Source organism: Marmota monax, unplaced genomic scaffold (assembly GCF_021218885.2).
Source record: "Marmota monax isolate L192 unplaced genomic scaffold, Marmota_monax_Labrador192_F-V1.1 WCK01_AAM20220418_F8-fsc00018, whole genome shotgun sequence".
NCBI lineage: Eukaryota > Metazoa > Chordata > Mammalia > Rodentia > Sciuridae > Marmota > Marmota monax.
The window spans coordinates 20,932,721-20,955,441 of record NW_026692201.1 but is presented as its reverse complement, the minus strand read 5'-3'; the positions used below and the strand labels follow the sequence as shown (position 1 = coordinate 20,955,441).

General features: G+C 31.2%; 1 protein-coding gene across 3 annotated transcripts in view; it reads right to left on the bottom strand.

The window, feature by feature from the left end:
- The window catches only part of Slf1 (SMC5-SMC6 complex localization factor 1), a 72,293-nt gene that overhangs the window by 17,673 nt on the left and 31,899 nt on the right, over nt 1-22,721 (bottom strand). For 2 of the 3 annotated variants that reach the window (XM_046428649.2, XM_058574638.1), the window contains exons 6-14: nt 19,139-19,282; nt 17,848-17,994; nt 16,714-16,857; nt 15,241-15,363; nt 14,157-14,210; nt 13,085-13,243; nt 12,128-12,291; nt 8,519-8,647; nt 7,796-7,961 (exon numbers count right to left, since the gene is read on the bottom strand). In XM_046428649.2, coding sequence (XP_046284605.1) covers nt 7,796-7,961; nt 8,519-8,647; nt 12,128-12,291; nt 13,085-13,243; nt 14,157-14,210; nt 15,241-15,363; nt 16,714-16,857; nt 17,848-17,994; nt 19,139-19,282 — 1,230 coding nt within the window. The remainder of the gene's footprint in view (nt 1-7,795; nt 7,962-8,518; nt 8,648-12,127; nt 12,292-13,084; nt 13,244-14,156; nt 14,211-15,240; nt 15,364-16,713; nt 16,858-17,847; nt 17,995-19,138; nt 19,283-22,721) is intronic. The other variant, XM_058574643.1, reaches the window with a different exon arrangement.

Genomic DNA, 22,721 nt, shown 5'->3' with positions numbered 1-22,721 from the left:
TAGATTTGCTTCTTCTGCCCTCAGCAAATGAATCTCCTATAGGTATATTTTGCACTTTATTAGGACATTATTCCTTATCTTAAGAAGAAACTACACAAGTGATTTCAAAAGGAAAGTTCTATTTCTGGTTTGTTGTGCAAACACAGGCAAATGGTCAAGCGGCACATACATCAGGCTTGCCAAAACAAGTGCTTATGGAAGGAAAACTCATAGTGAGAATCAGTACTAGCTGTACAGGTCCTCTGGCACCCTACTACATTCTATGGTAGCACACTGCATTCTGTCAGGGCTGGGTATTATAAACTATGAGAGAGATCCTGAAGCATGGGGTTGAGGGGATTTTAAGTTGCATAATAAACACTTAAAGAAGGAATGGTCTTCTTTTGATATGACGTGGGGCCACAATGCATGGCCTGATCCTACCAGGTCAGAAATCACAGGCTGGTAACAGCAGTACTCCTTCACACCTTATTAGAAGGCTTAGTTAAAAAGGATTGCAGCTGCAACTGTGTGGTATGGGGAGCTAACTGCAAGATTGGCCGTATCACCAATACCAAAGCCTCCTTTGTATGATCTGAGATTTAGGATCTAGGGTTCAGTATTAGTCTCTAATTTGCAGGAAAACAACTCTATTCTTTGTAAAGCCAAATATGTAGATGTGATCCCTTTGAGCAAGTAAAGGTAACCCTTACTCTCATCATTCAAGTTGTCAAGAGAACATAAAACAGCAAATTGATCATGTCCATATGTATACCACAGAATGTTTCTTCCAATATTATACATATGAATATCAGTAATGATATCACTTAAAAAACAAATAAACAAGGGACTAGTACATTTTGTTTTCTGAATGTAGTCCCCATCTCAAGTTTATATTAAATCAGGATTACTTAAGATCCTTAATTCTGAGACTGTGAGGTAAGTTAGCCTTCAAGGTAAGTCTCTAAGTCTCACACAAAACCACATCCAGCAATCCACCAATCAGAATTAATAAAATCAACCAGATAGGACTTTCCCTTTTTCCTTAGACAAATGTATGTATACCTATATCTGAAATCTTAATTGAACATTAATATTAAATTTACCTTGATATTAATGTCATTAAGCAGTTAGAGATGGGCAAAAGTGGTTTTGAGGAAAAACTGTAGATTCTTTACCATGGAAAGATCCTGGTAAAATTATTTTTTTAAGTGTGTCACTGGGCTAAACATGCATGTTACTTCTGATCCATAAATGTATTCTACAAAAAAGACACCACCAAATCAGGTTTTTAGATTTTTTATACTATATTCTTAATTATGACACTTAGCATAACCAAGACATCGCGCCATGGATTATACTCACAACCACTTCAAGTGTATAAACAATGCTACTATTTCTAGTATAATGGATATATATGCTTCAGAAGTGGATTAATAAGAAAATGGCAAATAAACCAAAGGAAGAAGCTTTCTTGAAATACTGAAATGTTTGCTAAAGTTGAAAGAAGAGAACATGAATATCCTAAGAATTAACAAAGAAATAAAGACATGATTTGCATATATGACATATATTTACCTTAGAATTCCTTTCTAATATGTTAAAGTGTATTACCAGACATTGTCAGTACAGTTCTCTATTATCTTGCTGTATAGTACAAGTAATCTACAGTTTATAAACTTGGTGATTTTCCAAAAACTGACTACTCTGTAACACAGAACAAACTAACATCATGGCCTTTTAATACTCCCAGATTAAGAATTTCCACAATATTCCACTGAAATAGATGACAAACTACTCTTTTGCAAAGATGCAAACATAATGCACATACTGTGCCTCTTCTTGCTTTAACCACTGGTATTTGAAACATAAGAAAGCAGGCTTCACCAGAGACTTGGACACCAATCAAGACTTTGACCTAATAAGCTGTGACAGCTTGAGTAAGTTACTTAAAGTCTCTAGCTTCAATTTTCTAATCATTAAATATAAACTAACCTCTATTCTACCTATAATTGTGGGGTTAAGCTTAAATAGCTCTTAAGGATATTTCAAGGAAAAATGGGTCTAACCACCAAAGCTTAGTAAAATTCACACCTCCTCCATAACCTTGACACAGCCCACCTCTGCTCTTTGCCAAGGAAAGCCCAAAGCTTTCTCAGATTAATGACAATGAAATTCACAGCCATTGTGTCACTCTGTAATACTTGCTGATTGACATTGTGACAAAACAATATTAGCATAAACTGAGGACTTCTGTTTAGCTAATGACTTAAATTGAATGCTTCAACTCAGCAAATCAAGAAACAAATGCTTTACAGTAAGAAAAATGATGTCTGTGAACATGCGTGGAATTCTTGAACTAGAAACTGCCAAAAAAGATTTAATTAAGTGCAAGAATGAATTCTTAACAGAAAGGTAATACAATAAAAAAAAAAAACACAATTTATGTGAATTTAAGCAATTCAAATGTTAAAATATTAATCTGCAAAATCTAAAACCAGCTTTGATATTATAACTAATGCTACAATTTATTGCAGACTGCTTCTCAAATATGTTGCTTTTATTTATAAATTTGAACAAAAATCTTCAAGTTAAATATATATAAATCTGTTACTATTTTTATCAGTGTTTCTTTAGCAATTTCTTATCTGTGGTTATCCATTGGTGATTTAGTAAAATGTGAAAACATCAGTTTTGTTATTGATTTCAGATATTAATATGAAATTTCATTTATTCATCAAATGGATGAAGAAAGGAAATGTTCTATAATGAAATATTTTCTCTCTTAAATGATTTTATTTTATTAAAAGTAAAAATAAAAGACAGATGGTAATTTATAAACTCTGGCTTACAAGTACTATAATCAACTCTGATAATTAGGTGTAGATAGTTCTATTTTGGTTGAAGATTAAACACTGAATATTTTCAATTTCTATATATTTATATAGTCATGCTTCTTTTAAAATCATATACATGTGCAAAAAAGTGCCTATCTACCTGGTTATAGTCACATATAGTATTACTTGATTCCAAAGAAATCCAGTTATACCTAGGAGTAATCTTGCTAATTTTTAATGTTGATTTACAAAAGAGAAAAAACCCTAACACCCTAAAAGATTTTTTTTTTCTTTCCTGAAGCATGAATCACATGCCCAATAAACAGAACTTTAAAAAACAGCAAGGAGGGCTGGGGCTGTGGCCCAGTGATACAGTGCTTTCTTGCCTTGAGACACTGGGTTTGAACCTTAGCACCATATAAAAATAAATAAAGGCATTCTGTCAAACTACAAATACAAAACAAACAAACAAAACAAACTAGAGCCAGGGAGGTAGCACAGGCCTGTAATCCAAGTGGCTCAGGAGGTTGTGGCCCTAAGCAATTTAGCAAGACCCTGTCTCAAAATAAAAATAAAAAAGGCTAGGGATGTGGCCCAGTGGTTAAGCACCCCTGGGTTTAATCTCTGGTACAAAAACCAAAACAAACAAACCCAAAAATCAAAATAAATAAATAAATAGAGCCCAGCAAGAATTTCTGTTAATCAAATCCTAGGGAATTCTGATAAAACCATTTTTGAAAACAAAACGTTGGATGAACTAGATAAAGTATTTTCTGAAGAGAAACAATAAATTATGAGTAATTGCTAAGCCAAGATCCAAGAGAAGTTTAAAAGTTAAGCAAAGCATTCAAAGCTAACTGACTTTGCTCTGAGGATTCCTGCTGATTTTATCAAAAAAAGCTGAGATATAAAGCTGTGTTTTGAGGAGTCTAGGGGAAAGGGGTTTTAAAAGGGGAGGGGGAGATCACAGTCTAAGGCCTAATTCTCAATAAGCTAAGACACTGAAGGACCTCATCCCAAGATTAAGAATGAATCAAAAGCAAAACTACATTTTTAAACCCTTTTACTTCACTTGAACTACCCAAGGTCCATGAGACAGACATTGGATTAGAGTTTTCTTTGACTGGTAGTACAACTAGGCACCTGGCAGAAGTAAACATAAATTCTTTTTAGAGGAAGATATTTTGATCTTTGGCAAACTAGTTCTACAAATAATTTTTCAAATGTAATTGAGAGCACACAGCGAATGATAACTAGTTTGCAAGAAAAATTAAAAAGCACTAGGGAAGGAAACAGCAGAAATAACAATAAAAACAGACTCACAAAAACTTCAGATATGAAATAATCAGTCATAGATTATATAAAAACTTATTGCCATTGTCTTTTTCAATTTTTAAATTGATTTTTAAAAAAAAATAAACGACAGTGGAATGCATTACAATTCTTATTACACATATACAGTACAAGTTTTCATATCTCTGGTTGTATATAAAGTATGTTGACACCCAATTCGTATCTTCATACATGTACTTTGGATAATGATGTCTATCACATTCCACCATCCTTGCTAGTCCCCTGCCCATTTCTTTTCCCTCCCAACCCTCTTCCGTATCTAGAATTCATCTATTCCTCCCATGTTCCCCCTCTCTACGCCACTCTGAGTCAGCATCCTTATATCAGAGAAAACATTCGACATTTGTTTTTTGGAGATTGGCTAACTTCACTTAGCATTATCTTCTCCAACTCCATCCATTTACCTGCAAATGCCATGATTTGATTCTCTTTTATTGTTGAGTAAAATTCCATTGGGTATATATGCCACATTTTTTTTAATCCATTCATCCACTGAAGGGCATCTAGGTTGGCTCCACAGTTTAGCTATTGTGAATTGTCCCATTTTCAAATACAAAAGAAACCTTAAAAACTTTGCAGGGGGTTGGGGATATAGCTCAGTTGGTAGAGTATTTGCCTTACATGCACAGCACCACAAAAACAACAACAAAAAAACTTTGCAGGGTATTAGTCACCATAAAAACACATCATAGCAGGCAGTAAAAAATGTCTAGGGAAAAAATGCAATGATCATGTTTAACAATACATTAAGAATGTAGCTGAAGAGAAAAAGTAAACTAAAAATTGAATGAAAATGCCCTACTCAGAATGCTACAAGTATAGAAAAGAAAAAACAAAAACCCACAGAGGATAAGAAGAGGAAGTGTAATACAAATTCAATTGGAATTTAAACAGTAGAGGAGAAAAAAATAGATCTGAGAAAATATATGATGAGAAACTAATACGAGAGCATAGTTTGACACTAAAGATTTCCACTCAAACCACTGTTTACTGCCTCCAAGGAGAATATTTCCTAACTAAGCATCTTAACTAGTACTTATAGTACTTAGGCATCACAACTCTAGCAGTTATAGTGATACATGAATTCAGAAAAACAAAATGGTCCTATATATATATTAATAAAATTAAAAAATGAAAAAATCACAATTCAGAAGAGTTGATTAAAATAATTTTTGAAGTTTGATATAGTAGGTGACAAAGAACACTGTAAGCCACAAAGAAAACATGTTTTAGTCCTTAATCTTATAAGGGACAAAAAGAAAAGTTTAGTAAATTCCAGAAAGTATAAATTGTATAAGGCACATTCCTTAACTATAATCTATCATTAGAAATTAACAAAGAAAAGCATAGTCAAACAAACCCATTCATCTTAACAAAACCCCATCCATTTAGAAATTTTAAAAGACCTTTTTAAAATTATTTCTTGGATCAAAGAAGAAATAAAAACTGACAATAGAAAATACTTACTTAAAGAGAAAGGTGAGTAATATTTAGTATGCACTCAAAACATGCCAGTTTGTTGCTATACTTTACACATTTTCTTTATACGCTGGTGTAATTTTACTACACTAAATATTCTGGATTCCCCCATTTTAGTTAATATGTAATAGATATCATTCCTTGTCAAGTTATCTAGACAGAATTGTCCCTTTTGTAACAATTGTATAGAATAGCAGAAGAGATTTGTATATAATTTAATAATTTCACTGTGAAGATTTAGGGAATTATGTTGTTTGCAATTTCATATCATTAAGTACCATGGTGCAATACATTCTTTTTTGGAGGGATGGGGGAGTGTTACTGGGGATTGAACTCAGGGACACTGGACCACTGAGCCACATTCCCACCCCTATTTTTTGTATTTTATTTAGAGACAGGGTCTCACTGAGTTACTTAGCACCTCTATTTTTTGCTGAGGCTGGCTTTGAACTCTTGATCCTCCTGCCTCAGCCTCTGGAGTTGCTGGGATTACAGGCATGGGCCACTGCGCCCAGCTCCACAGTCATTCTTATGGATTCATTTAATTATGTAAAACTACTGAGTACTAAATTTTTATAGATACTTCAACATTCCCTCCTACAAACAAGAATAATCCCTTCCATAGCATTCTAATGAACAGTAATCACTAAAAAAATCACTTAAAAATTTTTGTAAGCAGAGAGACAAAAATAATATCCTAATTCATTTAATGATAAAAGTGGTATATGAAGACCAAAATGCCTGACTTTTGAGGATAAAGAGACTCAATTTCTTTGCAAACATGCAAAATTTATTTAGTCACTCTCACTTTCAATTTTGTATTCATAAAATGACAAGCCTTACAGTTTTAATTCAGGATATTGTAAAGAATAAATAAGATACAAAAGTGCTTAGTAGATTAGTTAGGGTGTAGTTAGTGCTTGGTGTATAAATATTATATATATTTTTAAAATTTCACATTCTATAAATAATAGAAAGATTGAAAAATTTTTAATATTTGTATTCCTTGTCCATGAGTTGCCTATTATTAATTTGTGCTCAGTTTTCTTTGGGCTTACTGTCTTATTACTAGAAGATATTTATGTATTATGAATATAAACCCTTAGTGTATACCTTACTTGTTGCAACATTTTTTCAATCTACCCTTATTTTTTATATTTATTATGATGTGGTTAACTCAAGAATATTGGACAATCTGTCATGAATTCTTGGTGTCCTATTTTTCCTAGAATATCCTTCTCTCCACATCAAATTTATATCAATATTAATTTATCTTAATATTGGAACCCAGCTTATCACTTCACATATTTTACTGCATTTAATTTTCCCAACTGTATTACAGATAGATGATACACTAAAGTCTCCAAGTGTTAAATTTGCTGTAACAGGTAAAATCTACGTATGAAGAAATATTTCAGCAAATAATTTTTAACATCCAGAAAGGTAGTTTTTAAAAAAAAGCAAAGCTTCTTATTATAGTGCCTCCCCAAAATTGTATGAATTGATTCAATTTTTTTTACTATAGTTCTGAAATATATAAAAGTAAAAAATTTTAAATCGTGGCTACAGATTTCATAGCAGTAATCAAATAACATTTACTAGCTACTATAACCAACTGAGAGATGAAGAAGCTGGTCTCTAAGGACATCTATCTTAAAATTAGATAAACTAAAGAGAAAACAAAAAGTAATTAATACAATAAAGAAAAAGTGTATCCATACAATATTCATACAAATATTCATACAATAAAGAAAAAGAAAAGGTGTGTTCATTCAAGGTACAGTCATCCTCATCAACTGTCAGGAGATTTGTTTTGGGACCCATCTTAGATACCAAAATCTGCAGGTAACTAAATTTGTGAATAATGCCTTAAAATAACATAGTACATGCATGTAATTTAAACATATCCTACCATATGTTTTAAAGCATATCAGATTACTTATAATATCTAATACATCTAAATGCCATGTAAACAGTTGTTATATACTGTATTGTTTACAGAATAATAACATGAAAAAAAGTCTGTACATGCTCAAGGAAGACGCAATTTTTCCCCCAAAGACTTTTGATTAGTGGTTGGTTGATACAGAACCTACAAATAAAGAAGACCCAGTATACTTTTTCCATAGGCCATTAATCCTACTTACGTCATTAGACTTGCATTTCTCTTTGTGAGAATATATAGTCCATTCCAAAAGCATATTCACTGGTTTGGTCAAAAGCCCAGAGGTCTCACTTCCTGACCAAAAGATTTCAAGAAGAATTGCCTTTCCTGTTATTTTTAGACTCTGAGAATCTGGCCAGTCATACAACCTAATGAAAATATGAACAAAAAGTAAATGTTTATGCCCCAATTGATGATAGCGGTATCTTCAGTCAAAAACACAAAAGATTACTAGCAATGATTTAATATAAAAAAGGTCATAACATGTAAAGATTATAACATAATTACAATAAAGGACAAAATACAAAAAATAGCCTCACAGTTAAAAAAAAGAATCACACTAACATAAATGATAATCTATACAAGTTTAGAGTATGGAGAAAACTTATTAAGTATATCATAAATTCAGTGTTTAAGATTTTTCCTCAGCATTCATTTACTAAAGAAGTTTAAAATATATAAATCCTTTAAAGTTAAATCACATTTATCTATCTGAATAAAGAGCAAGAAATAAAAATGTGAACTGAGGGGAAAAAAAAGGGGGCATATAAAACTTTACTGTCACTAGAGTGTTTCTGAAAATGTCTTAAACCCACTCTAAAACAGAAAACAGTTGACTTTTTAGAATATGTATACCAATCATAAAATTGGTAGGTAAAAAAGTAGAAATATAGAAAAGTACAGTTTTTTTGTGATTAAAACTTACTTTTGACTCAGATGCCGTACTTCACTTTCAACCAAATTAAAGAAAAATTTGAGCAGTGTTAGGTGGAGTACCTTAGACCCAATATTTTCTGAAATTTGGTGACAAAAACTTTCATTGAAAAGACAAGACCTGAAAGACAGGAACCAACAATCTATAACATACAATCAAAACCACAGAGTAATTTGTGGATAAAAATTTTTTTTTTTTAGAATACTGATGTAATTTTTATGAAATTTTCTTCAACAAAATATAAAGGAAGCTCAATAAAATTTCATTAACATTTTCTTCCTTTAAAAATTAAACCACGATAGGAAAAGCAGCAGAATACAACAGACACTAGTATGGCAATATGTAAATCAATGGATGTGTAACTGATGTGATTCTGCAATCTGTATATGGGGTAAAAATGGGAGCTCATAACCCACTTGAATCAAATTGTGAAATATGATATATCAAGAACTATGTAATGTTTTGAACAGCCAACAATAAAAAATTAAAAAAAAAAATAAAATAAATAAATTTACAAAAAAAAAAAATAAAATAAAAATTAAACCACTACAATATCTCATGACTACTTAATTCCTAATAATATACTTATAATTTCTCTATCAATGATCATGATATTTAACAACTACCAGTGTTCTCTCTTTGTATTTATTTCACTGATAAAAACAAAGAAAGGAATTTCATCAAGTCCTTTTGATCCAAATGGTAAGTTTTGCTCTCAGACTCTGTCACTAAAATTCTTTCTTTCTTATTCACAATTATTTTCTTTTTCATTATTTAGTAAATTAAGGTTATTCAGGGCTGTATTTTATGAGTTTTAATAATTAAAAAAAATTTAGATGTTGGTGGATCTTTATTTTATTCATTTATTTATATGCGGTGCTAAGAATCGAACCCAGTGCCTCACACATGCTAGGCAAGTGCTCCACCACTGGGCCACAACCCAGTCCTGAGTTTTAATAAGTTGATATTTTGTTTTCTATCATCTCTTACAGTCATCAAATCCAAGAGAACTTCTGTGCTGATGGATATGTTCTAGTAGACACCCGAAGATCTCAATTTTGAATTACAAAATTTTAGTTAAATTAAAATATAAATAGTCATATGTCTTTAGTGGCTACTGGGTTAGGTAGCATAGTTCTACAGTGTATTTTTTTTTATTGGTTGTTCAAAACATTACAAAGCTCTTGACATATCATCTTTCATACATTTGATTCAAGTGGGTTATGAACTCCCATTTTTACCCCAAATACAGATTGCAGAATCACATCGGTTACACATCCACGTTTTTACATAATGCCATATTAGTGACTGTTGTATTTTAAAAGAGAACCTAAGATTATAGCGTTCAGGGAATAATATTTATTACTACCTCCTAAGTTTCTGATTAATTATATCAACAATACCTTTTTATTCTGTCTCTACTTAACTTTTTTTCCCCAAATAGCAAGCAATTGAACTTTATTTTCCTGTAACATAATTTAATGTCCATTTTAGGCCTCATTCCACCAATGGTAGAAAAATAATCCAGTGAGCTACATTTAGACCAGTTGTTTCTGCATTTTCTAAGGATTTTAGGTTTCACTCAACTCAGGCTATTCTCACAGGTTTCTTTATCTCTGGAAAGGTGCCTCAGGATTTCTTGGGTGTCTTGATATTAGGAGGCATTTAGTCCAGGACCATCTCTCTGCAGAGAGATGTAACCCAGAAGTGATGTGTTCCATCTCATCCTGTATTGTGTCCCTACAGAGCACCCTTCACCCACCTTATTCTGAATGACAGTCCTCTATAGGTCTTTGGCCATTGTTAATTTGTCTCTTACTTTCTACACCTGACTCAGCTTTCATTGTCTTGAATCTACATTATTAGGGGAGTATTTACTAGCTAATAAATTTAATTATTTATTTAATACTTGACTCTGTTCTATAAGATCCCAGATCTGCCAGGGATAGAAAACAGTTTCTTGTCTTGCTATTTTAAAAACACATATTATGAGATATTTCAAATGTATAAAAAAGTAGAGAGACTAACATCACCTAGCTCATTTATTAATATTCCACAACTTCTCTAGGTACTTTTCCTCCTCAACCTATAATGAAACCGATTATTTGAAACAAAACCTAGTTATTCCTGCTTAATAAAAAGCCTACTTTTAAATCGTCCAAATTCCATCTCCTAATAGCATCAATTAATTTGTAGAAACATTCATTAAGCATTTATTATGTTCTAGACATTTTCTTAGATATTGAAGATGGAGATATACAAGACTTAGCACCTGATCTTAAGAAAGGATTACGTGAATGATAAACTTAACTCAAAGGAAAAGGCAAAAGGTAGGAGGTGCATCTGCGTTGTATTTTAAAGGATAATTTGGAGGTGGCCAGATATTTGTGAGGTGGTAGAAACATGAGAGCAAGCAGATAGAAATGGAAAACAGTCAATGGGCATTTGGGAAAGTGATGATGAGAATGGAGACATACATGACACAGAGGCTAAAGCATGAAGGGTCTTGTATGTTTTGCTAAAGAATTTCACCCATCTTCAATAGGTGATATGTGAGTCAATAAAGGACTTTCATCTGGAAAATGACAAGAATACTATGGAAAGAGCATAGTGAGGCACCCTAGAAGATAAAGGGAATAAAGTGAATCAAGATCAGTAAAGTAGGTACTGCAATAGTTTTATACAATAGGGGCTTTTAAACAAAGGCAATGACAGTGAAGGAGGGAACAGATTTGCAAATTAGGAAGAATGGCATATAATATAAACCATATTTTTCCCCATCCTATACCTATGTTGGCTAGTACTGTTATGCTGGTATTTTGTTTACATCTCATTCACCTTCCAGGAAGTGAAGGAACTATAATTTTATCTTTTTATCCCTGATAAAAAGTATATATGGAGCATAGTGCCTGTTTCCCTAAACATTTTGTTGAAAGACTAAATAAAAGCATGCTACCTAGCTGAATAGCTTGCTTCTAATATATCACAACCATATAGATGGTATGTCATTTTTTTTTTTATGACTCAAAGAGATAACCAAAGGTCAAGCCTTTTGCCTGGCAGTAGTCTTCTACCACTGCTATGACTCTCCTAAAACTGAATACATGGATAAAAAGAAAGATCTTCCAAGACAAAGGAGGGCTATCAAATACAGAAAACTTATCAGAGTAGAAATGAGGAAATTAGTAGCTCCACTATAAAAAAAGAAGAAATAGGATTTCTGGAGAAAGCAAGATTTGGAAGACAAAAGAAGGTCTAGATAGATGATAGCATGTACAGAGGCATAAGAGAGATAACATATGTATGAAACATTAAGACCTGTTTCAAAATTCAAATTTCTAGCTGAAAAAATATAACAAAACCCTAAAAAGGATATTATATATAGTTAGAAATATTTATACTTCTGATGACTGAAATTTGATATGTATTTTCATAAACTAATTTTCTTTGCATGACCTAAACTTATCCTTTTTATAGTTTTGTCATAAATACAACACACAAATATATTACACACTTTTTCTAAAAATAGAAGTCTATTTCTCTACATAATTTAACAACTATTACACTAAATTTAATATCCTCACATGTGAAATTCCTTACCTGATAAGCACTTCTACTAAAGACCAAGCTCCTTTCATACAAGTTGGACACTGAAACAACTCTAAGTAATATCTTGACATGGCTGGGGACTTCCAAGGAGGATGCAAGTGAAGAAGAGCTGACAATATATGAAAGTATCGACCGGAAAACGTATCTATATTATCCTATTATTTAAAAATAAACAAACAAATAAAATACAGTAGTTAAAAGTAGTTTCCACAGAATTCATTCTAAAACTAGAAATAACTGTGGCTTAACTTTTTGCCAAATGTATGTGCTTAGACAAGATCAGAAAGAAGTATCATATCTAGCTAATTAAACAGTGCAACTAAGAGGTACTCTCTAAATAGGTATGTACAAATTAGGTAATGTTTAGTTATTAGGGCTACCTTATACAAAACTTTCATTTTTCTTTTTATGATTACAGTAAGATTGAGTTCCCAAAGTCACCTAAAAGAAACTAAAGGTAAGAAATTTTCATGGAACATTCTTATCATCAACATTAGTCAGACAGCTTAGTTTTTAAATCAGCACCTTTATTAACATGATTAGAAAACTATCTTTCATCAGCTGTTCCTAATGTTCATTCTCTCTGAATATTGTAAATATAAATGATTACTATCAATGTACTAAAGGAGTAGTTTACTAAATAGTACTCTAGAGCATTATAATCAAGACTTTATGTTGGATAACCTTATTGCTATGGAAAAAATCAGGTACCTTTTTCACCTAAAAGAAAGTTATATTGTAAATTCTGAGAAAATAAGCCAAAAAAAAAATCCTTGAACAGTACCTAAATATGATTAAAAAATAGAAAAAGTGATATCAAACAACTATTTCCTACTAAAATGAGGGGGAAATACAATTGAAAAGAGAAAATAAAAATATAAAATTAGAAAATATTCACATTTTAACATCCTTTGGAAAAAGAAAATAAACCCATAAGACTGTTCTTACCTGTAAAACATTCTCTAGAAGAGCGTGAAGAAGGCATACAGGAGGGATATAATGTGCTTGCAAAGAGGAAAGTTCCTCAATTGCTTCTTTAAAAAACTGACCTTCTATGAGACTTTCAATTAAATTCAATACGCCTCTAGGAAATTCAGCATTTTTAACCTAAGAAAAAAAGACTGCATGACTCAAAGAACAGAGAGTGAAATTCTAGGATTAAATCTCTTTAATTTCCTCATCTGTAAAATGAAGGTAATTCCTATCCTCACTACTTGATAGGGGTAGGCTGTGATTCAAAAAGGATGATGAGTATGACTGTGTTTTACAACAAGAAGGTGATGCAAAAATGTAAATTATTGTTATATTTATTATTTTCTGTTGCCTTAAATAGTGGGAAAATACTTCCTATCTCAAAATGAAAATATTTAAAAGAAATGTGCAAAGTTTGGTGGATAAAGAAGAATCTCTTAGGTGCAAATATTTTTCTTTTAAACTTGAAAACATACTTTATCTATTAGGATTTCTGAATATATTAAGATATCATCAAGGACAATCAACATTAGCAAAAAGTACCAATTGTTAGAGAGTCATAAAATAACTCCAAGGATGTGCACTAATGTAAGACTTAGTTTCACAAAATATATTCATTCCTCCATGGTCAAGACACTTTTTAACAAGAAAAGTAACTACCTTGAATTAGTAGAGTGAAAAACATTCTGAAAGACTTCATGAAATAAAATGACAAATTTTAAAGGAATGAATAATAATATTAAAAATAATATACTTTGGAAATATACAAAAATTTAATCTGAAAATAGTAATTATGACAGTTATAAAATGTAAGAATAAGGATATATATTTCACCTGTCATAAGCACAGGTAAGCTTTTAATTCTCAGGATCACTTTTTACAATAGTATGAAATTTTTTCTTTTTAATTTCTCACTAGACTACATTTCAAATATGATAGGAAGTTTTCTTGTATAGATAACACATTCCTTTAAATCAAAATGACTAAAAATAACAAAAGACAAAGCTTCTTTTTGGTCCTCATCACCACCCTACTCCAAGCCTCTTACCTCTACATTGTACACTGGTTGTTTTTCTAGTCTAATACAGTTGTATCTGACAGCCTAGAAAATAGAAACCATATAATTAAAATTTAACATTTTAGGTTGAAAAATATATTTCAGCTTACATAGCATGAAACCTTGGTCAAACATAAAAAATAGATCCAGGAACACATTAATAGCTATAATTAATCTGATAGTCATGTCTGGCCAAATTAGCAACTTTCATTATTTTGGGAAATAAACACTCTCATAAGTAATGAGTATGAATACTTTCTATTTTCTCCTTCTAAATTAAAATAACTTAAAAGGTAAGGTCATTTTTTACTTTGAAGATCTGAAATGGTGTACTGTCCTTAATATACTAATAATAAAAATATAAATGGGAAAACAGTTTCTATAAGAGCCTTTGGGGGCATTTTGTATACAATCATTGTACATTTTAAAAAATATTGTCCTGAAAAAAAATCTGCAGCTAATTATAATCTATTGCAATAGATTATAATGCTAGATAATACTCTGATTTTAGAATGTTCTAGAAGCAAGAATATAAAACAAGCAACCCAATGAAATAAATGGGCAAAGAGTATGAATAGGCAACTGGCAGTGGAAGAAATACATGAATGAGAAGTAAAGGTATCAAATATGCTCAAACTCGTTGCTAACAAAGAAATAAAATCAAATCAATAAATCTTTGGCTTCAATAATGCCAAGAAAAAGTTGTATAATCTATCAAAAAGCAATTTCCCTTAATCTAATCAGACATCAAAAGTCACAGTGCAACCGACTAAACTAAAATACAAAGCTACCAAAATTAAATTGGCTAAATATTAAATTAGCCAAATATTAAGCTATCAAGTATTCAGCAAAAAGATATAGTAGTCTGTAAGCACAATTAATCTGTAATATTATTAGTGAGGTATAAATAGCAGAGAATTCAACATATTTACATTACTGTTGTTAGATCAATGAACTCAGAAAATTATGACATATTTAACACAGTAATGAATCATGTTATATGTGCATATGTATATAATTACATTTTGGTTATATTACAGAAAAAAGTGAAAGTACCAAGAGTACCAAGTTTTACCTGAGCTCTATATATGTGCTTCCTTAAGGCATTTTTTATTTCAATGACATCCACATCTGTCCTGATATCCTTGGTTTTTGATTCTGTGGCATAATTGGCAAAACCAGAATTCTTCATTTCCTTCTATATACACATAAAAGAACTTTAGACAAATGCAGTAAAGATAGTGCCAACATGAATGCTATCATAATGGACAGTACAAAAACACATTTATACAATGTTATCTTTAGCAAAGAGCCTCACAAACATTTATCAAGATGATGCAATGAATAAAAAAGTTTAAAAAGCAAACATTTCAATTTGAGAAAGTTTTATCTGATATATACAAATACAATATCTTAAAATAGTTTTCATTTTAACCTGTTCTAAGTCTTTCCTGAAACCTCCTTGTTTTTCTTGGTTGCCATGTTCATGTCAAACTATCTTTCTGAAAGTCTTTCTGAATGTATGTTTACAGGTTTATACTAGAGAAAAATATGAAATGCTTCCTATCTTAAATACTTAGGACAAGATAGAGTTTCAGATTTTGGAATGTTTGCACAAATAAATATACAATGAATACAACACAAATTCAAACACAAAATTCATTATGTTTTAAATACTTTTTACATATGTAGCCTAAAGGTAATTTTATACCATATTTATAATGCTTGTGGCATGTGTTTTGATTGCAACCCATCACATGAGGTCAGGTATGAAATTTTCCACTTGTAGTATATCACATTAAAAACTATTAGATTTGGGGGCTGGGGTTGTGGCTCAGTGGTAAAGTGCTTGCCTAGCAAGTGTGAGGCACTTGGTTCAATCCTCAGCACCACATAAAACTAAAAAATAAAATAAAGATATTGTGTCCATCTACAACTAAAAAAAAAAAAATTAAAAACAAAAACAAAACACCTACCAGATTTTGGAGCATTTTAGATTTTAGATTTTTGGATGAGGAATGCTCAACTGGTAAAAACATACTGTGGCTTAGAATGCAAAATAAAGTTATACTACGGAAGTAATTTATCTTAGAATTCCATTGAAAAACAAGCTTTCATATTATAAATGATCTGTATTATATATACCAGGGAAGTATAAAAAACAAAATCTATGTGAGAATGCATTACTCAAACTACATATATGTATAGAGTTAAAGGTTGTTTTTAAATTTCAAGAAATTCAGACTCTCTCCAGAACCTCTTTTTTGTTTTTTCTTTTTGGTTATATTCATGCACAAGAAAATTAATTTGAATATCTTGATTATTAACTCAAATTTCTTTGTGTATTCATGCAAAAATGCTTTCACTATGTACCAAAGATAATTATAACATTAACTACATTATACCAGATCAACTCAAGATTTTTTTTTCTAAGACATACAGGTTATATTGAACACAGCAAGGAATCATAAAAATAAGATAATTTTTCTAGATTATATTAGTAAGAGCCAGAGAAAATTAAACCTACAGTTTGTTAACAGAGATTTACCTGATTTCTGTAATATATATGCTTCCTTAAGGTACTTTTAATTTTGTCATGTTCAATGTTTTTCTTGCAATCACTTTCTTTTTTGCATTTTTTCTTCAAAGTATAATTTCTTTGACTGTCTTCATCTTTTTGCTTAGTTTCCTTCTATATGCATTTAAACCACAATTAAACAAGTATCAATATAAACTATGTATCTTACAAAATCCAAATTAATTCAAGAAGAGGGAGTTACAACACAAGTATAACACATTAAAAACAGAGCTCTACATAAAAGAAAAATCTTCTTCACTTTTGGAATAGGTATACATTAACAAACATTCAGGGAAACAGGTTTTAGAATAGTTAAATATGCATAATCCTCATGACCCACCTATTCCATTCCTAGGAATATAACCTAAACTAGAGAAATTCCTTAACTTGTATATGAAGAATCACACAAGATAATATGTACACTGTTCAAATAATTATTCAAAATTTTAAAATAGGCAAATCAACTAAAAGAAAAGTGAAATGCTTTATCAATAGTAAAACAGATAATGGATATAAGTGTGACACGAATAATGAAACGTATACACTAGCAAAAATTGTCTATAAATTGCATGAACTACAAAATGATTATTAACAGGCAAACCTAAACAAATATTTGTTGGGAATTCACCAAACTGGTAAAACCATAATGAAAAGCAAGAAAATAGCACATATTCTAAAATAAAGGATACCTTTGGGTAAAAGGGAAAAAAGATAAAGTTAGGAATGACACAGCAGGGACTTAAAATTTAGTAAGGCTCTGGGCTTAGGGTTGTGGGTTAGTGATAGAATGCTCACCAAGCACATGAAAGGTACTAGGTTCAATCCTCAGCACCACATAAAAATAAATAAATAAAATAAAGTTCCTGTGTCCTACTACAATTAAGATATACGTATATTTTTTAAAAATCAGTAAGGCTATTTCTTATACAATTGGTGCATATAAATACATACTTAAAAAGAATCTACTTTTAAGAACTAAACACAAATATTTATAAATACTCATACATATGTATGAAAAGAAATTTCATGAATGACATTGTACTTTGTAAATTTAGAAAGAAGTTGTAAATGTAAATAAATTATTTTTAATTTGTAGAGTTTTACCTGATTTCCATATGTATGCCTTCCTAAGGTGTTTCTCATTTTAACAAATTTCAAATCTTTACTGGATTCTCTGAATTTTTCTTTTTTGTGATGGTCACTTAGAATACAACTAACATTAACATCTTCATCATGATTTTGCATTTCTTTCTGTATATTTATAAAATTACTTTAATTAGTCTATGGATTAAATGTAGCCTCAACACAACAATGCAAGTCCCAACAGAAAAACTCAAGATGAAATACAAAAAGTAAAAAGCTCTGCAAATTATATTCCATCTAAGTCAGACTCACATAAAGAAGAACATACATATTATAGCTCCCTAAGTTTTATAGTAAGTTTACATATACACTTAATTTGGTGTACCTGTATGCTCAATTCAGATGTTTAATATTTACTCATTATACTGTGAAATTTATTTTACAAATGAGAAATTTTTATCTAAATTTTATATACATTCTCCTAGATATACTTTAATAATTTCTGTCTTTTACAAAATCTTATTTTATTCTTTTACTCATGTTTAGTCAAACTGAATTTATTTAATAATTTCATCATTTTACAATCCTTTATGTATTTAAAAATATTTTATGCTATATTTTGCATATTTCAACAGACACATCAACCCTAAAAACTTTTTTTATAAGCATGCATAGGTGATCATAGAAGTAGTCTTATAAGTCACATAAATATCAAATATATTTTGGAAAAACATGCAAAAGTATTAACTTCAGAAGTTTTAGATAATCTTACCATGTAGAATTTAAGGACTATTCAATTAAAAAACTTCCAAATTGTTCCTAAAATTCTTTTTCTTTTTTAATATTTGACACATTCAGTGAAAACTCAATCTATTTAGAATTGTTTTTTAGTTACACATAAGAATACTTCAATATAAACTACTAATAATTACTAAGTTAATAATAATTTGGTAAATTAACCAACAGACTGTTCTATAAAACACAATATGAAACAACAGAATTGAACATCATGTGTTCTAGAGTAGAACAATGACATTTTTGTTTGTTGCTGATATCTGAAAATTCATACATGACAGCCACAAGTGCACCATGTTCAAAGTCCTTCCTGTATTTCCCCACATATTAATCAAAATCCATGCTTTTAAAAAATTTGTTATATATGCAGTTAAATACTTGAATTTAGATAAATCCAGGATTCAGATATCAGCTTTCAGATTCCAAAATTCATGTAATTTCTACCATGTACTGTTTCTCTAACAATTCTGTAAGAAAATCCAGAAATGTACATTTTTTTTAGCCTATAAAATCTTACCTGGGTTCTACATATGGTCCCTCTTAAGGCACCTCTCACTTCAAGAAATCCCATATCTTTCCTGAAATCTTTGTTTTTCTCTTGATTGCTATGTTTGCTCCAAACAGAATTGGTTTGGGAATCTTCATCATTCTGAATTTCTTTCTGTATGTATGTAAAAATGGTTTAGGCAATTAACTAAGTGTAATTTCAACATTGTGTACTTCCTATGGTATTCAATTTAATCTATAATTTTTTAATACTTCACTAGTCGAGCAAGGATATAAAACATGTCCTCCAAAAAAAGGTTAAACACAGATAAATCTCTCAAGGAAAAAATTATTACTACAAAAGTTGTGAATAATAAAGTGATTTTAGTATGTCAGAAAGGAAAAATAATGTTTGCTAAGTCTAGTAACAATCTTTTTCTTACAAATAATCAAGAAAAAATATTTATCTAATCCCTGTCCAACTTAAAGTTATGATGCAAATTGCTGGGTGGATACAGAGTGGGTGGGGGAGGTACTAAGGATTGAGCCCAGGGTGCTTTACAACACTGAGCTACATCCCTGGCCCTTTTTACTTTTTATTTTGAGACAGGGTCTTGCTAAGTTGTTTGGGCCTTGCTAAGTTGCTGAGGATAGCCTCAAACATGCAATCCTTCACATTCTGAGTCACCAAGATTACATGTGTGTACCCTATGTCCTGCTACAATCGAGATTTTTTTTGCTTTTGTTTTTTTTGGTTCTTGTTAGTTATACATGACAAAAGAGTCTATTTTCATAAAATTATACATGTGTGGAATATATCTTGATTAGGGCCCTAGTCTTGTAGATGTACATGATGGTGGGATTTATATATGTACATTTATATATGTCAGATTCTTTCCACTGTTTCTCCTATTTGTTTTCTCCCTCCCTTCCCTTCATTCCCTTTTGTCTAATACACCGAACTATTCTTCCCCTCCCCACTCTTATTGTGAGTTAGCTTTTACACATCAGAAAAAACACTTGCCCTTTAGTTTTTTGGAATTGGCTTATTTCACTTAGCATGATAGTCTAAGACCCATCTGTTTATGACTTAATTTGTCATAAAGTCATTCTTTATGGCTGACTAATATTCCATTGGTATATATGCCATAATTTCTATATCCATTTATCTGTTGATGGGCATCTAGGTTGGCTCTATAGCTTGGCTATTGTGAATTGTACAGCTATAAAGACTGATGCAGCTGCGTCCCTGTAGTATGCTGATATTAATCCTTTGGATATATCCCAGGGACTGAGATAACTGAGTCAAATGGTAGTTCCACACCTGTTTTTTTCTGAGGAAATCTCCAAACTGCTATCTAGAGTCGTTGTACTAATTTGCAGTTCTACCAACAATATATGAGTGCACCCTTTTCCCCACATCCTCACCAACATTTATCATTACTTGTATTATTATTGTTATTTTTTGGTACCAGGGGTTGAACCTAGGGGAATTTAACTACTGAGCCACATCTCCAGCCCATTTGGTATTTTATTTAGAGACAGGGTCTTAATGAGTTGTGGGCCTCGCTAAATTTCTGAGGCTAGCTTTAAACTCAAGATCCTCCTGCCTCATCCTCCTAATCCACTGGGATTACAAGCATGTGCCACTGCACCCGGCTTATTTGTATTCTTGATAATCACCATTGTGGTTGGAGTGAGATGAAATCTCAAGTGTAGTTTTAATTTGTATTTCTCCAATAGATGTTGAACTTTTTTAATATATATATATTTGTTGACTGTTCATATTTCTTCTTTGGAGAAGTGTCTGTTAAGTTCCTTTGCCATTTATTGATTGGGTTATGTGGGGTTTTATTTGTTGGCGGGTGTGTGTGTATGTTAAGTTTTCTGAGTTCTTTGTATATCCTGGAAATCAATGCCCTATCAGAGGTATGGGTGGCAAAGATTCTCTCCTATTCTGTAGGCTCCCTCTTCACACTTTTGTTTCCTTTGCTGTGAAGAAACTTTTTAGTTTAATGCCATCCCAATTATTGATTTTTAACCTTTTTTCTTACACTTTAGAAGTCTTGTTAAGGAAGTCAGTTCCTAAGCCAACATGTTGAATTGTTGAACCTACATTTTCTGCTAGTATGTGCAGAGTTCCTGTTCTAATTCCTAGATCTCTGATCCATTTTGAGCTGAGCTGTATGCAGGGTGAGAGACAGGGGTTCAATTTCATTCTGCTGAATATGGATTTCCAGTTTTCCCAGCACCATTTGTTGAAGAAGTTTTTCTACAATGTATGTATGTTTTTGATGCCTTTGTCTAGTATAAGCTGACTGTATTTATTTATGTGGGTTTATCTCTTGAGTTTTCTTTTATTCCACTGGCCTTCATGCCTGTTTTGATGCCAACAACATGCTGTTGTTTTTGTTTTTTTAACTATAATTCTATTAAAAATTATCTGATTATGGATCAATTTTTCTTGGATTGTTTTTCTGATAAGCTTCTCACTTGCAAGTTTACCATTCACATGAGGGAGGGAAAATAAAAGTAAGCAATAGCTGAATTCACAGTTCTGATTTTACCAGATTAAAAATAACAATTTTTGTCACCCTACTGTATCTCAAACAAATTTCTCTTGCCAATACATTCAAACTAAATTCATCAATTTCCTACCAATCATTTAACAAATATTCACATATATATCTATACATATAATTCTACAAGTTTTAAGACTTCACAGCAAAGAGTTAGGAGTAAAAGTGAGTTCATGACAGTTCCTAAAACATACTCCTGAAAGGTTGTTTAGAGATTCACATTTACCCAAATAGCCTGGTAATCAATGCCCTCTCCAAGGGCATGATTATGATAAAATCCAAATGTGTTAAGGCCTATATAGTGTAACATTTGGTTCCCTCTCACGTCAGGCTTCCTTTGTGGATATGATGGACTTAGCACATTGTAATCCTGTAATCAAAAAACAATCCCTAAGAGTGGTTGACTGAATTGACCCTTCAGCTATTCAGAAAAGTGAAACTAAAACTAAGAAAAATACAGACTTTTGTTCCTTTCTATCAAAGACATTCAGAGTAATACTCTGAATGTACAACAGTAATTTCCATTAAGGATTCATTTGCAGGGTAAAAAAAGTTAAGTTTCTGGCTTTCCATTTCACATGGTATACAACTGAAGGACAATCAGTCCATAGGCCCAGATTGAGAAATGTCTAAAATATAGGATTAATTAACCCCACATAGATTCCAGCTGCACAGAATGCAAAATGAATCTGCCATTATCATTAGCAAGGAGGCATGAAACATTATGTTTACTTATGCAGCCTTTTCAGATGTTATTTATGACTTATCAATGAGAACGGATGCTTCTAGTGTCCTATGTCCCATTGGACTATTTAAAAATCATAACCTCACAAAGAATGACATTCAAAGTTTTTTTTTAAAACCAATATGTTTTATATGAGAGAAAAAAAAAATCAACATATATTTTTCTCTAAGCCACCAATACTCTAATTGGTTACTCATATGAAAAATAACCAATTTTTGATGAAAAGTAATTAATAATTATAATTATTGTAAATGTAAATATTCATATTTTATTTCTTTATACCAATTATG